The sequence below is a fragment of the Triturus cristatus genome, chromosome 11 (assembly GCF_964204655.1).
Source record: "Triturus cristatus chromosome 11, aTriCri1.1, whole genome shotgun sequence".
In the NCBI taxonomy this organism is placed as follows: domain Eukaryota; kingdom Metazoa; phylum Chordata; class Amphibia; order Caudata; family Salamandridae; genus Triturus; species Triturus cristatus.
Genome location: NC_140594.1, coordinates 584,945,066 through 584,961,082, shown reverse-complemented (window position 1 = coordinate 584,961,082; position 16,017 = coordinate 584,945,066). Strand labels below are relative to the sequence as shown.

Here is a 16,017-nt window from a genome sequence, read left to right as displayed (position 1 = left end):
CTTCACTAAGACGTGTCAGTGAGCTCGGGCACTAACCTTGGAAGAACTATTCTTCCAACTCCATAGAGACGGTGGCTCTTCGCACTAACCCAAAGTTCCTTCCAAATGTAGTCTCTGCTTTTCATGTTAATCAATCAGTTGAGTTACCTGTTTTCTTCCCTCAACCTGATTCTGTAGCAGAAGGAGCTCTACATTCATTAGATGTCAAAAGAACATTATTTATTATATTAATAGAACAAAACATTTTCACTAAACAACTTTTTGTTGCATTTGACTCCCTCATAAAGGGAAACTATGTCTAAATCTGGTATTTCTAGATGGATCGTTAAATGTATCCAAACATGCTATATTAAAGCCAAGGGAACTTTGTCTATACCCCCTAGAACACATTCTGCTCGTAAAATAGGAGCATCTATGGCCTTTTTTAGGTAACATTCTCATAGCTGACATTTGTAAGGCAGCTACATGGTCTACACCACACACATTTACCAAACACTATTGTGTAGATGTATTAGCACGCCAAAAAGCTAATGTAGAACAGGCAGTGCTAAGAACACTTTTTCAGACAACTGCAATGCCCACTGGTTAGCAACCTCTGTGAGAGAGTACTGCTATATAGTCTATGCAAAGCATGTGTACCAACAGCACACATGCATTTGAACGGATTGTTACTTACCCTGTAAGCATCTGTTCTTGGTATATAGAGCTGTAGATTCACATGCGCCCTCTCTCCTCCCCGAACACCTATGGTTGTTGCAGTTATTATTCACATTGTACACATATGGACATGTCTGTACTACACTTACTTACTCAATTCTCACCCTCTTGCGGGAAAACAATCAACAGTGGAGTCAATGCCCATGCATAGTATCACCGAAAGAGGAGTCGCATTACCTCGTGACTGGAAAAGACTTCTTCGAAGAAAAACTACTTGCATCCGGACCCAACACTAGATAGGAGTATGCAAAGCATGTGAATCTACAGCTCTACATACCAAGAATTGATGCTTATAGGGTAAGTTACATAATCCTTATGATTGATATGTGCATGTGAGCCAAATGATAGAACACCTCACTGAATTAAATATTAGCCCACCACCCACTGCTTAGTGATTTAGTCAAAATTAGCAGTTGTGAGTAGAGCGGAAAGGATAGCCTCCTGATCATCTTGCCTGAAGTCAGAGAAACTGCAGTTCTCTCTCTGCCTGTCCTCCGTGAGTATAGGACATGTGCATGTGAATTTAGTCTTCACAGAGATATTGCAACCTCCCACTCTTTAATAAAGCAACTGCTCATGAGTGTTTCTTGTTGCTAATACATGGTATTTAATGCATCAGAGAGTTCCAGCTACATGTGATCTGCCTACAGCAGCACAATAGCTCAGATTTAAAAGCCATTATTAGTCCTGTATGTGGATTAAAGCAGCAGCCTTTAATTTGACAGGGTGCAGCCACTCATAGGGTGGCATTTGGCAGACTATTATAAGCTCTTACAAATATGCCACAGGAACTGCTCTAAGCATCTGTGCTGATTGTGTTTCCTTGGGGCAGATGCTCCTCAAGTGCTGTTTAAGGAGTAGCTTGCTTACCATGGTGCTTGAAAGCTAGGTTGCATTGCTCTTCTCTAGGTTCGTGTTAATTAGGTACTCAATGCCAAATTTAGCCTTGCTACCCATTATTCACAACTGCTCTGTCAACGGGTGTGCTGTCATGTTTTTGAGGCTGCTCTTTCAATTCAAGTCTCCCATATCCCTTTCCTTTACTGCATTTATCAATTTGAGATGGCTTCAGAGCCTCATTACGAACCTTGTTATTTAGTGACATAATATGGCGTCTTTTGATTAACACACTTGGCTTCACAGGAGCAAATGCCAGTAGGGTCAGTTCAGACTAACCTCCTTCTGACATACATATTTTTTTTTACTTGGGTAATGCTGAAACGTATTGTGTAAGCAACAAGTAATGCCGGACCTGTTTGGGGGGGGTGGGGAGGTTTCGCAGGGCATAAAAAGGGGTACTGGGCCATGGTGGTTGATGTCATTTGATTCAAGTGTCCTGGGTTCTGTCCTACTGTGGATCTACAAACTGCACCAAATACAACCTTTCCACACTGAACTCTCAGGATAGTGAGGGTGAAAAGTCTAAAGGTTCTCAAAGAAGGTAGTGATGGGGGCAAGAGCTCATCACTCAACAGTTAAATTAGAGACACAATACATCCATTGTCCTACCCAGGGCTTTTTTTTGTAATTTGTTTTATTTAAAGTACTTTATCTCAGCAAAACGTGCTACGAGACCGTGCATTGAGGCTCAGATGCAAGATTGTCAACATTGCAAACACTACTATGATGCCAAGTTTTAGGGACCCACCTGGTATGGTCCCTCTCCCCATTCTAGGAGAGGTTATCGTGTATAGGTATTCTATTCTAATATAGTCATAGGCATAGACGGAGTACAGATTCTGTTCCCTAGGTCTCTACCCAGTTGCAGCAGTTCAAGTCAATAGCTCGTACCCAAATTAAAGGATTGTTTTAGGCAGCTGTCACTGTTCCTTCTACAGAACTGTCTAGTTCAATTCATGCAAGGGCCTATTAGCTGCTCATGATGTCTCAGTCAAACATCAATGGCGGGCACTCCTCTGGCTAGCCCTGTCAGTGGCGTCTCTGCTAACATGGGACCGCTGCAGTGGTGTCTCCTGAGGATAGAGCTGTAGCTGGGGAGCAGCTCTGCAGGGCTTCCCAGCGGGCACACTCCATGGCAGTTGCAGCCTCATGGCTGGGTTTGTACAAGTAGTGCTTCTTTTGCCAGCTGGGTCCTCTGGGCCAGGCTCGACGTCTGATTTGGTACCGATGGCATCTCCTCTTTAGGATTCACTGGAATGTCGGAAGCACTAACTCTTTGATTTTCGAAGCGGTGCTTGACAGCATGGGGTGACATTTTGGCTTGATTTCTCTACACGTTGCATTGTGGGTTCCGCAATAGCAGACCGTGTGAACCCTCATCACATCGGCTCAGGTTTCACTCCCAAGAGCAGTAAGTAACTTCTGGGTGTTGCTCATGTCAGACACACAGCTGGCTTCACCTCCTCTGCAAAGTCTCTTCTCCTGCAGTGCTTGGCACTCTCCTTCCTTTCTGAGGAGGCAGGCTTCCCAGTGATGTGCAGAACTTCAACTTCTCCAGCACATTTTGGAGACTTCAGGTGATGTGTCTAACAGCTGGGAGACTGGCTGTAAAGCAGACACCAGACCTGGTTATACAGGACCTCTCCAAATACTCCGCACAGCATGCCCTTCCTTGCTCAAGACTAATTCAAACTGTAACAAAGTATGATAGTTCAGATCCCAATTTTATTCACATTTTCTGTAAAAAAGTCAAGATTCCAGTTTTACAAGCAGCCGGGCACTCATTGCAGGGGTACATGTACAAATGTCTATCAATGTTTTTATTTTCTTAATAATCTTCCGCTCATTTTGTCCGTCTTGCCCTGCCTTCCAGCTGTATCGACGCCTATCTGAGGTCCTGGGACTAAACGATGAGACCATGGTGCTGAGCGTATTTATAGGCAAAATGTAAGTTTTTATTTTGGAAAGAAAATCTCACCATTTTATTGTTTTCCTCCTAGAGGATTTTGAATTTTGCAGTGATGCTGTTGACATGCTATCCTCTGCATTCTCATTGAAATATTTGTAAATATTGTGATGTTGGACCTACTTTTTCTCTCAACTGAACTTGCCTTTGCAGAGTATGTTACAGAGTACTATGGTGCTATCATGTATCTAGTGCAAATATCTAGGGCAACTTCTCTGTCTGGAAGAAAATCAGCGTTAGTAGAACCAGATGTCATGTCTTCCCGAAATTGTTAACTAAGTGTCAGGCCAGTGACCCAAAGAATAGCCAAATTGAAATGTTCTCTGCTTTAAAGAAATAATAGAGCAGAAGTTTTACGGCCCACCAGTTTTCCCAGCATAGGAAGCTGGCTATTTATGTGATAGATCAAAAAAATGATATACCGTGTAGAGTCCAGGGGTTCCCATATAAGTGGACAGGGGCTTGCTGGGCTATCCCAAAGCGCTCCGTTAGGGTGTAGTGTGATCGAGCAGCCTTAGGCTTAACACAGATGAGTGCAAGGTATCTGAAAAGACACACAATGGTCAATAAATTAGACACATGACTCAAAAAGGAGATCCAGTCCAATTTATAAAAATAGCGCATATCTTTATATATATAGTTAGGCATCAGAGAGAAATCGTTCAGGTTAGTACGTTTTTAAATATTCTTTTCAGTTAAAAAAGTAGACAGTGCAATTTTTGAGTTCTGCTAAGATATCCTATGTAAGGAAGAACAAGTTCTGCAAACAGATATAGTACAGCGACTTACAAGACCAATCTCCAAGAGTTAAGGTGAGTGGTAGGCAAGGTCCGAGGCAGCACTAGCTGCACGAGGGCGGCTGGGTGCAGGGTGCAAAACAGCGTCTGGAGCCCAATGGTTTTCTATGGTGATCGGTCACTGCAAAAAGAGGCTGCAGGCTCTGGCTGGAAGGGTAGTCGGCCTCAACCAACAGGGGGTGGAGGAGGGGCACAGGCCTTGCGATGCTCTGAGACATATGAACACTTTTGTTCCTCTTCTCCACGGCCCTGTGTTGACGGATACAGAGGTGCTTTAGGCGTCGGGTTGCAGGCAACGTTGAAGGGTCCACGAGGGATGAAACTACAATGGACTTGAGCTCTGGAGTGTGGGGAACCTTGTTGACACCATTGGCCCACTTCTACTCAGACCACGGGTGACGAGTGCAGTGGTGGCTTCAGGTGTCTGGTTTTGGAAGTTAGAGAGGCCTTGGAGTCTTTGCTTCGGAGTTTCTGCAGGATGCAGGAGAACAGGGTTGCAGTTCACGGGAGGACTTGTGTCTTTATCCCAGGGTTTCTGAAGTCAACAGCTGCAGGACGAGTCGACTTTGGCAAAGTTTCCGACGAGGGATGCAGACAGGCTGGCAGGGTTGGTACCATGTCAGCTGCTTCTTCTCTCCTCTCTGCTTTTGCAGCTCTTCGGTGTCCTCTCTTGTTAGTGGAATCCTAACAGAGGTTCAAGTATGATACTTAAAGTAGTGACGAAATTCAGAATAACATACCCAAAGAATTTGTAAATTATACAAGAAAAGGAAAAAAGAGAGAAACCAACATAATTTTCTAATAAACGGTTAAAAAAAAAAATAAGATGCCCCGATACTATTTGGACAAATGATACCCATGAAATAATGTATACATGGGTATCATTTGTCCAAATAGTATCTGGGCATCTGTTTTTTTACTGTTTATTAGAAAATGATGTTGGTTTCTCTTTCTTTTTTCCTTTTCTTTTCTTGTATAATTTACAAATTCTTTGGGTATGTTATTCTGTATTTCGTCACTACTTTAAGTATCATACTTGAACCTCTGTTAGGATTCCAGTATTTAGTTTGCCCCAGGTTCAGGTCTTAGGGCTGCCCCTGTTGTCGATAACTCTCTTGTTAGGTCATCAGGATTTGTTTCTCTGGAGCCAGAGGCTCCCTAAATACTAAAATTAAGGGACATTAGGAGAGTGCAGGGTAGTTGCCAATATGCTACTGACTCTTGGAGTTACTATGCCTCCTATATGACCACTTCCTGTCGGAAGTGGGCATAACCCTGTCCCAGAATTCCTAAGTATGCCATCACAAAGATGGCTTCTTCTGAAAAATCGGGTCCACCTCATTGTACCCCGCCTTAGGGGTGGTACTAGCCTCGAGGTTGCACACTACCTGACTAGCTGATTTTCCCACCTGTCCAGGTTCCAAAGGGGTCCTGGACAAAGGGGGCAACTTCCTCTCCTGTGAGGGGACCCAGATTCGCATTCCAAAGGCTGCAGCTCTTTGAAGCTTACTGGTCTAGGAAGGCTAAACACCAGGTCATCCAATGGGAAAGGGTGTTACACCCTCTTCCTGGACAGGCTTTTGTTCTGGGCCTCCTGAGAACAGAGGCTGTCATCCTAGGAGGTCAGAACAGCGTCTTGGTGGCAGGCTGGCAAATACCAGTCAGGGAGCACACCATAGGTTGGTAGATTTACAGGGGGCACCTCAAAGGTGTCCTCTGGGTGCATGTATTGTTAAATCCATCACTGTGGGTTTATCAAAATGAGATGTTTGATACCAAACATCCCTATTTTCAGTGAAGCCTTCATGTAGCTGGGGACCTCGATTTCACCATTGTCCAGCACATGTTTTATAATGGCTTCCCTGTCCACTTGCACTGGCGGTAATAGGACTGACCAGCACAGGGCCATATCTGCTCATGTAGGTATGCCCTCACATGTAATATTTAGCACCCTTCCATAGGGCTGTCATGCATGCTGTAGGGGTGACTTACAAATATCAGATGCAGTGTTGGGGACATGACACACAGGTATGTGTGACATGCTGTGTTTTCACTTTTGTGTGCACCAAGACACGCAGCCTGCAATGGCAGACTTGCATGTACTCGGTGAGGCATCCCTTAGGGTGGCACAATTTGTGCTGCTGCCCTTAGGGACCCTCATTAGTACCTCGGGCCCTAGGTACCAGAGATACCATTTACTAGGGGCTTACAGAAGGTACTAAAGGTTTTGCCAATTGGGGAAACAATTGTACAGTTTTGGAAAAGAGCTTTGGCACTGGGGACCTGGTTAGCAGGAACCCAGTACACTTCCAGTTGAAATCACATTCGTTGTCAGGCAAAAAGTGGGGGTGACCATGTCAACAAGAATTGGCATAGCCAATCCGTCTCGCCTTGGGAACCTTATGAGTTCATAGCCATTCAGCACATTTTCCTGGATGTTACAACATCTACTTTAATTTCATGTGCCAATGGTGATGTAACGATGCATTGTTGTATAAAGACCTCCTCTGAAGCACAAACTAAAGCAGTAGGTTGCTGATTTTACAACTCAAATTTGACCCGCCCTAGTTACAACTTAGCTAAGAAATGGTAGAACAAAGGGTCTGAGGGAATATGTCAGGGCTGGATAAGGTTAAATCCGATTGAAACTGTAAACTGCTCACTGCCGAGAGGTGCTTGGCGTGCCATAGGCATCAGTAACATTTGTTATTACAGGCATTGGGGTTTGCCTTGTCGCTAATGAATGAAAATGCATTAAGGTGCATTTAAATAAATAACTCTTCAATTGAAGCATGAGCTAGCCCTGCTCAGAGACGTCGATTAACACCTCTGGAGCACATTAACACTTCAGCCCAGCGCCTGCAAAAATAAGCAGCAACCATTGAAGGACCAAAGGTTGCACTAAACCTAGAAAACTTCCTGAAACACATGTTAATAGCTTCTGGCCAAGACACCTCTTGCGTGCAAGGGCTTGTCAGTCTGCCCTGTAAAAGAATAGCTCTGTGGGATAACGCGCCCACGACTGAGGAGTGTGAGTGAGAGATAGTCTGTAGTTTTTTTTTTTTTTGGGTGGGGGCATGAACGTTCTGTGTGGAGAAAAGAAAACACTTTTCAGTTCCACTTGCACATCCTGTCCCACAAACATTTTGTATTGAAGAAATCCAACGTGACAGAGATGCGTCCTCTGTGTTATCACAACTGAGGACATGTACGAGGCTGGGTAATAAAACATACAACGAGCACTGACAAAGCAGACAGGTTTGCATTTGAAGTACAGAATAGATGCGTCACAGAATTTTCTCATAGCCCCGCCCTGTAATGGAGAGCAGTGTCTCAACCAGACAGAAATAACTGCATGCCAAGCTGAGCTTTGGTTGTGAGATGCGAGGTTTCTGCTCAGTGTGCACTAGCTTTTAGAAGGGAATGGACGTGGAAGGGGCAGGTAACAGAGAGCAATGTAGGGGGAGAGACGTGCATGAGAAATTTAGCACAATAACAAATGCACTCTCCTGGAGTCCTCAATAGAGAGAGAATATGGCGTAACATAAAGAGCTGTCAGCTTAGGAACAATGGAATACGGTCCGGGTTGCAGCAACGGCTCTCCGATGTCTGCTAAAAAAAAAAAAAAAAGCCATGCGATTTTGAAACAGAATTCAGCAAAATTACAAATACCTAAATGCTGATCTGGCAATGGTTGAACTCCCCTAGAATTAAGTGTAGAGGATCCGGTGAAAATCAGGTGAACGCTACAGGAAAAAAACAACATTAAAAAACGTTCACATCAAATGAAGCATCCGCGAACCTTTCATCAGGTCGACACGAAGTAAACAAAACACGAACACTTAAACCAAGCAGAGGCATGCCAACAAAAAAGAATGCTCTCAAAGTATCCTAAATAACATGAAGAGTAAGAGCACATGTACAGGGGCAATCCTCATGGGAGGATACAAAAGTCCAAATGAGGGACTACTAAGCGTATTCACCAAACAAAATCTTGCATTTACAAAGGACAGTGAGAGGACCCAATGAAAATGATGGGAAGTGCTTGAAGCCCATATTGTAGCTACAGCATGTCTGTCTAAGCGAGATGTAGAAAGAGCTACTTTTCTACACCCAGTAGTCTTCAAGTTACGTGGAGGACTAAGGGTCCACATTTTAGTCATTTCCAGTGCAAGCTTCATAGCGCACTAGAGTTCGATATATGGTATATTTTGCTCACCATGTTTAAAAGGTTGTAGTAAAAAAGTATATTTCATATGAGCAAAAATGCATTTCAGAGAAAAAACAGTTTTTACTCTCATTGTAATATTTGTTGGTATATTTTCAATTCACCTTTTTCCCCGAAAGGCAAAAATATCAGCGTTTATCCCTGTGGATGTAGTGCAACTGTTAGCATTGATTCAGACTTATTATCAAAGCAACGATTTGGTAGGGGGAGTAATATTAGGCTGTAAACCCGACTAATGCACTCTTTATACTGAGCTTGAATTCAAGATGAAGTCTTCTTGTAAGTGATCAAAAATTGCAAATTTGTTAAGCTTCTTTGGCAACGGCATAAGTAGCAAAGTCTCTTCACATGATTATAGTGCCAGGCAGAGATTTATTTTGGCCAATAAAAATTACACCCCCCACTTTGAGCCCTTTTTCAGTGTTCTCTTGGGTTGCTCAGGAGCTAGATTACAACCTCTGTTAGGATGTAAACTTGCCAGTGTAACGCTAGCACCACTGTAATATCTCTTTGTAAGAATTTGGGTTATTTGAGGAGGGTGACTACCCATCTCAATAATCTCAACCCTTGTCTGGGTGAACCCACAAAGTCACTAAATTAACCTGAGCTCGAACTCTTGGTTGTTTTGATACCGAGCAGGCAGGCTTTACTTAGGGCAATGTGTAAAGTACTTATGCAGTACCAAAACAGTAATAAAGTGGAAATGCAAAACAATAAAAATCCCAAACCAAATGAGCAAAACTGGAGTAAAATGTAATTAACAAAATGACAAACATCCAACGGGCGAACCAGAGGTATGAGTTTTTAAATATTAATGTTGAAATAGCGGCTGAAAGCTCAAGCACAATGATAGTCAATGGTCACAATAGACCGGGAATTTGGTGCAATTTGAGGCTGACTGCGATATAGCACATGTCTGCTACATCACCCAGATTCATCCTAGTCAAAGATTTTACCTTCTGACTTGGGGCCAGATTATATTCTGGCAGACTGCCTGTTTCTCCACCAAGGTGATGCAGTTAATTATTGCGCGCCGCCCCCTCCCTCACGGAGGTACCATTTTCAGAAATGACCGCCAAGCAGGCAGTCCTTTCTTAAAGCAGGAATAGCAGTCATGTCGGTGCTTTTTCCAGTTTAGTGCAGAGCTCCGTCCACATGACGGAGCCCTGCACCACACTGTTTTCTTTTTCTTTAAAAAAAGATAATGTACCCCTTACCATGGGAGTAAATCTCCCATGACAGGGGGATTTTTGATTTTTGCTTGTCCCTTACCTCCAGGGTTTGCTTGGCAGAGACTGACGGTAAACAACGGTTAGATGTGTCTTCCCATCCTATTGGGCAGACAGACATAAAACTATTCCTCAAGTGGCCCTTACTCTGTCTGGCCATCAGAAAAGTTTGATCATAGCGGTGACAGGATCAAACTATCCTCCACCTGCATTTAAATCAGGTGGACGGACCAATATCTTAGCAGGGAGGGAACCTCATTGTCACCGAGTTCCCTCTCCACCAACATATAAATTAGGTGGAGAGTCTTTAAAATACCATTCCACCACAGGAGTACACTTCTAAACCTCCCCAAGTAGGCACTTACAGACACACAGGGTGTCTGCCAGAGGTCAGCAGCAGGGTCCAGTCCAGGTGCCTTTGGTCAGCTGGCTGCTTAGAGGGAAAGGCTTCTTACATCTTGTTGGCTCCCTGTACCTTGAACATGAGGTCAGCCAAAAGACCCCTGGAGTCCACTTTGTCCTGGGTACAAGAGGGAGCAGGTATTGTCCTTCCGGGCTCCTCTCTGGGCGCAGACATTAGTCCCAGGCCTCTTTAGAACTTGCACAGGTACAGAAAGTTTTCTGAAGTGTATGCCTGGAGGTGCCACATTTATGCCATGCCTATTCTGTGTAGTTAAGAGAAAGCATCTCTGCCCATTCAGGTCACCGTATTGTTTGCACCCAAGAAGCATTTCAGTCCTTTGTTTCTACACCTGTCCAGGGCTAATCGCTGACTGGATGAAGCTAAAGAGCCAATGGAAATGAGCCTACAGGTTTGTCAGGTTGGGAAAAGGTAACTTTCTGAAGTTACGTTGATATTTAGTAAAAATCCGACTTCACTATTGAATTGGATTTTTAATAACTAAGTAGTTGTTTATTTTTCTAGCTGGTCCCATTTCTGAATTGTAATATTAGGATTTTAATCTGCACTGTTTTTCTATATAGGCCTGCCACTGTGAAAATAGCTTTTGAGTGCTAGTCACTGTGAGGACATGTTAATACAATATTTCTGCATGTCCAACTTCTAAGTACCATCCACCCTGCCTTCTGGGCTTCAAGGACTACTTAGGGGTGACTTAATATTTACAATGGAGGTTTTTATCTGTCAGAAAGGTTTAACAGATTTGAGTGCATGTTTTGCACCATTAGTATGGTAGGATAGAAGCCATCCTTTCACTGCTACTGTATTGGATGGTAGAATAGGTGCTGCAGTTCACTAGTGGCATTTAACTTCCAGGCCCTGGGGTACATTTTGTACCATATACTACAAACTTCTAGTGAAGGTATATATTAGAACCTATTAGGAATATGTCAAATCTACCATGTTTGAAGGGGTAGCACAAGCTCTTCACCAGTTGTTAGCAGCAAATATATAGGGTCCAGAAAAAGATGAAAAGGCTGGGGTGACCACGCAGAAAATGTAGATTTCCTACACTGTGTTAATTGCTGCTGTTGCATTTCTTGTCTAACTGTATTCTTTCTATTCTCATTTTGAAGAATAACCAACCTGAAGTACTGGGGCAGGTGTGAGCCAATCACCTCAAAGACACTGCAGCTGCTGAATGACCTCTCGATTGGATATCCTTTTGAAAATACTGCTCCCTGTACTGTTTCCCTTTTCAGCTTGTCTATGCAGTGAATGTACTGTTCAGCAGCTTAGGAGTTTGTGCACTGAGTTTGTGTGTGGTGGCTTACCTACATCTCTTAATTCTCTTTTTTCTGTAGCTTTCAGCAAAGATATACCACATGTCTCACAAGAAACTCTTTAAATTAGTTTGTCTCTGTTAATGCGTTTCCACAAGTGTCCTAATTTTCTTTGCTACCTACCAATGGAGTTCTGACCATGATAGATGACGCTTAGCCAGATGTAACTGGTTTGCATTTTTTCTAGAGCAAGTAGTAAGCATCCTAACCTCTACCTAAAGCTTACTACTGTTGCTAAAATCCCACACATATGGAGGGATCTTTTACAGCATTATTAATAACTTGCTAAGATAATACTTTTGTTATTTTAGCATGGGTTCAGTAATTTGGAGATTTCTCATGGGTACCTCTAACCGCGTCTCCCAAAACGACAGGATTTAAAGCTTGCAAGGTCTGTTGCAAATAAATGTCTGTGACTGATTCCCAAGAGGTATGCTCGTGGTCAAAGCATGACTCCAGGACCTTTTATGACTGGGCCCAGATGAACCAAAAGGCCAAATGGGACCGTGGGGTGAAATGCTACATCACCAATCATCGGAAGATTCCCTTGTGACTGGTCAAAGTTGAAGTGAAAGTCCATTTTCTGAGGTAGGCTCTCTTCGCGGTCCAAGTCTTTATGTAACTCCGAAAAGAAGCAGAAGAAATCGAAGTGGAAATTGGCCACGTCTGGCCTCTCGAACTCCAGAGAGGACTTCAATATGCCTCTCGGTCTTGCTCCTGCACTCCTTAAGAGCCACTTTTGGATTTGGTCCCGATGCAACTAGAATTTCTGGGTTTTCTCTGAGACTTGGCAGCAAGGAGAGACCTTTAGGTAAGCCATGCTTGCATATTTGGCACACTTCTGGCTCCCTCTGGTATGCCTTAGGGCCCCAAGAATGTGCAGAGGCCTCCAGTAGAGTCCCCATTGGTGTGTTTGTGCTAGGCACTTTCTATGACTCTTGAACCCTTTTTAGGGCTCGCGCCTGCGTTGCAGTGTGCGGCACTGCTCGCTCAGCGAGAGCCCTTTTGAATGGGGTTTTGAAAGCTGACCACACGTGTAATCAGGCTTTCGCTGCCAGGCATTGGCTTTCTTTTTTTAAAAAGGCACGTGGTTGGGCAAAGGCAGGCGCATGTCCCACCTTTGCTCTGCCCATTTCCGTCGGTGTCTAGCACGTGCGGCAGCGCGCGTTTGCGTCGCTGCCGCGCTCCCTCACCCCCGCTCCTCTGTGGTGCGCGCCCACCACTGGTTTCGATTCCCGCTCCTCTGTGGTGCGCGCGCACACCACTGATTTCGATTCCCTCCTTTTTTTTGTTACGTCTAGCTGGGTTGTTGCACGTATAGTTGTTCATTTCTATATGGAGTGACCCTTAAATGTAATGGGTAAATCCACGCACTATTTTCGTGGGTTTATGTACAATTGTCACCCGGCAGTGCTTGGCGGCCCTATGGCAGGAGGTAGATTGAATCTGCAGGTCCTGGGCCTCAAAGTGTTATAGATCGCTTCAATCTATAGATGCAGTCCTGAACTTACCGCATACATATCTGCAGTAAAGCGGTTATTGATCTCAGTGAGGCAAACATTCATAATGGACTTTTCAGGCTTTTCAGTACAAGTGGAAATGTCAGCTCATCTGCTAGCGCCCACCTTCCCTATGGTCAACGCTTAACTCTGCAGGCTTTGTAGTAAGCAAATGTACTTTCTGCTTGATTGCAAAGTGGTTTAATCGCAGAATAGGGGCTGTGTGGAGTCTGACATCTTCATCTGTGCTTGAACTCTGGGCTCGTGAAACACAGATGGTCTATTACTGCAGAGCATCCATACGTCCATAAAACCTTTATGACTGATTATTCGTGATTTGTCTGTGTGATGAACTATTGACTTAAAGTGGAACTTCAGTTCTTGATTGACATTTTTGGATAGTGCTCTAAATCAAGTTTTCCACTCCCAGCATGTTGCATGCTTGAATTTCTTATGGTTTGTTTCATAACAACTTTCTAAATCTTTGAAGATCATAACATATGGACAAAGCTTTCAGTTCCTCACAAGGCTTTCTATCTGTTCTGGGGCTGCAAGCATACTACCGAATTCTTCAGGGTCACATTCCCATAACGTTATTTCGGTACACAACTTTCCAGAACAGTACCTAGTATATGTTTCCTAATAGTTTTACACTTGTTTGGATGTTTCCGTGGATACTTTACATTTTCTGATTCAAGCTGATATAACCGTGTTTACTGCAGCAAATATGCAGTTTAGGACTTTTACCTCACCTCTGTAGATGAAAGGAACCCAGCGATTAGGAAAGGGGACAGAAATGGTGTTTGTTGTCCATTACAATGGCTATAATGCAATCTTCTTTGAGTATGTGTGGTTCCATTTACTTATATGTTGACGCTCTACTTTTGTGCAGTGACAGTAATATCTGTGTAGGCCATACATGTGTATTGGCACAGGTGCTGTATGTGCATTGGCACATAACAAGCATTGGCACGGTTGATATGTTATTACTATTTGCATAGTGCACATCTTTCATTCGTGTGGCTTCCTAATTCTATTGGCTGACTAGGGTTTGTGTTTCCACCTGTTTCAAGGGTTTACTTGCACACCAGAACTTGAGGCTTAATAGGATGAGTAGTGGCAGTATGTTCTGGTCTTAATCTCGGACTGGGTATTGCCCCTTTTGTGATATGCAGGTTGCACATTGAGATGCAGGACTACAAGTGGTCATTGTGGGTTTTTGGGTGGCAGTGTCTTACTCCTTGATTTGTGAGTGTTTAGGGTGTGAGAGCCGGATAGAGCGCTTTACTATTTGAATACGGATCGCCTTACGTAGGTGAAATGCTGATTGACCAACTGTTAAAGGTAGTCTGTGCATGCCAGTTGTATTGGATGTGTTTGGTGTATTGTGTAATGTTATGTTGTGTTCGTATTGTGATTAGTACTGTTGGAAGTGAGATATTACCTAAGTGTGCTGATGACATTCTGTGTGATACTGTCTTCACAGTATACTTGATGAGGCACTTACATATTTGGTATTTTTGCTTTGCTTGCTTATATGTAAATAGATGAAGGTACAGACCTCCATGAATCCTTGTGCCTAAAAGCGGTCTACTCCAAAGGTATATAATGGCACAGTGAAGTAGGAACTTTGATGAGCCATTGATGGAAAGACTTTTCACTGATGAGGCTCAACAGGTTAGAAACTGGTATGGGTTTGCTTTTGCTCCCTTCGTAGGGTACGTGTCCTGAAAGTGTGGTCTGTGTTGTACCTTTTAGAGTAGGATGCTAATTTGCCCACTGTGCCTCTACAGATGTGCACAAACCTTTTGAAAACCAGAATTGGCATTGCCAACAGGTCTATTTTAAGTGTCTTTTGTGTCATTGATGGGTTAAGGCACTCAGAATTACAGTTGGCAAAACAAAAAAAAAGCACTGGCATAGCCAATAGGTCTCGCCTTTGGGACATTATAAGTGTTTAGTTATCCAGCACAATATCCTTGGTGCAACAACATCAACTGTTGCATGGCTAAACACTTATAAGGTCCCAAAGGCGAGACCTATTGGCTATGCCAATGTTTGTTGGGTTCTGCGCCTGCTGCACTACCAATGCCACTCCAAGCACTGGTACCTTCGAATTGATGCAGGCACCAAAAGACGAGCCGTTACCAATAGTGGTCTTTGACTCCAAGCCGGTTTCGTCTCGACCCAGGCCATGTTCCGAACTCACTGAAGTGCTCTATAGCCAATCATTAAGACTCTGATTCCTGTGCCGAAGAGCTCATACTTAACATCAGCTCTTTGGAGCTGTTTCTGACAATAACTACTACAGTGAGGGAACGAATTCACCCCACAAGGCGATGAGGAAGATTGGTATGCTGAATTGCAGGGTGCAAATGGTCTGGACACCTCCCTAGATACTAGTGTTGTTTTTCCTCCTGGTCCTACCACAGAGAAGCGTGCCGTTTTTGGTATGGTCATGCGGTCGTCTGCAGAGGCCCTTGACCTGCAGCTCCCTACAATAGAGGTCAGAACTAAAGTCCTGATGGAGATTCTAAATTCTGCCCAGGCACCTATTGAACCTCTCTTGCTATTTAGTTAGGCCTAAATAGGTACTCTTTTGGGTAAAGCCGAGCTCTGGTCTTAGCAGTCAACATTCTGGTAGCTCATTGCCACAGACCGGCACTGGGCAATCCTAACTTCTTGTTGTCCAGGCATCGCCAGCACACAATCCTAATGTCTTTCCCAGGACTCACCATGTCCATAAGTCTAAAAATATGGAAATGTTTGGCAAGTGCATGTTTTCATCGACTAGTCTTGCTTTTCATCAGTCATTGCAAGCTACCTCTGGGCCACTGCAGTCGCTTTTTGGGATGCAATTGGTCAATTCCTGTCTGCAGTTCCTGAGGTCCAGCGGGTGTCTTTAGCTTAAACTTTACAGAACATCCAGAATTCAACA

The 16,017-nt window shown here is 43.8% G+C and overlaps 1 protein-coding gene across 10 annotated transcripts in view; it reads left to right on the top strand.

The window, feature by feature from the left end:
* Window positions 1–16,017, top strand: part of XPO7 (exportin 7) — a 598,229-nt gene that overhangs the window by 353,071 nt on the left and 229,141 nt on the right. For all 10 annotated transcript variants that reach the window (XM_085633849.1, XM_085633846.1, XM_085633854.1 and 7 more), the window contains 2 exons: window positions 3,491–3,564; window positions 11,374–11,454. In XM_085633849.1, the coding sequence (XP_085489975.1) occupies window positions 3,491–3,564; window positions 11,374–11,454 (155 nt within the window). The remainder of the gene's footprint in view (window positions 1–3,490; window positions 3,565–11,373; window positions 11,455–16,017) is intronic.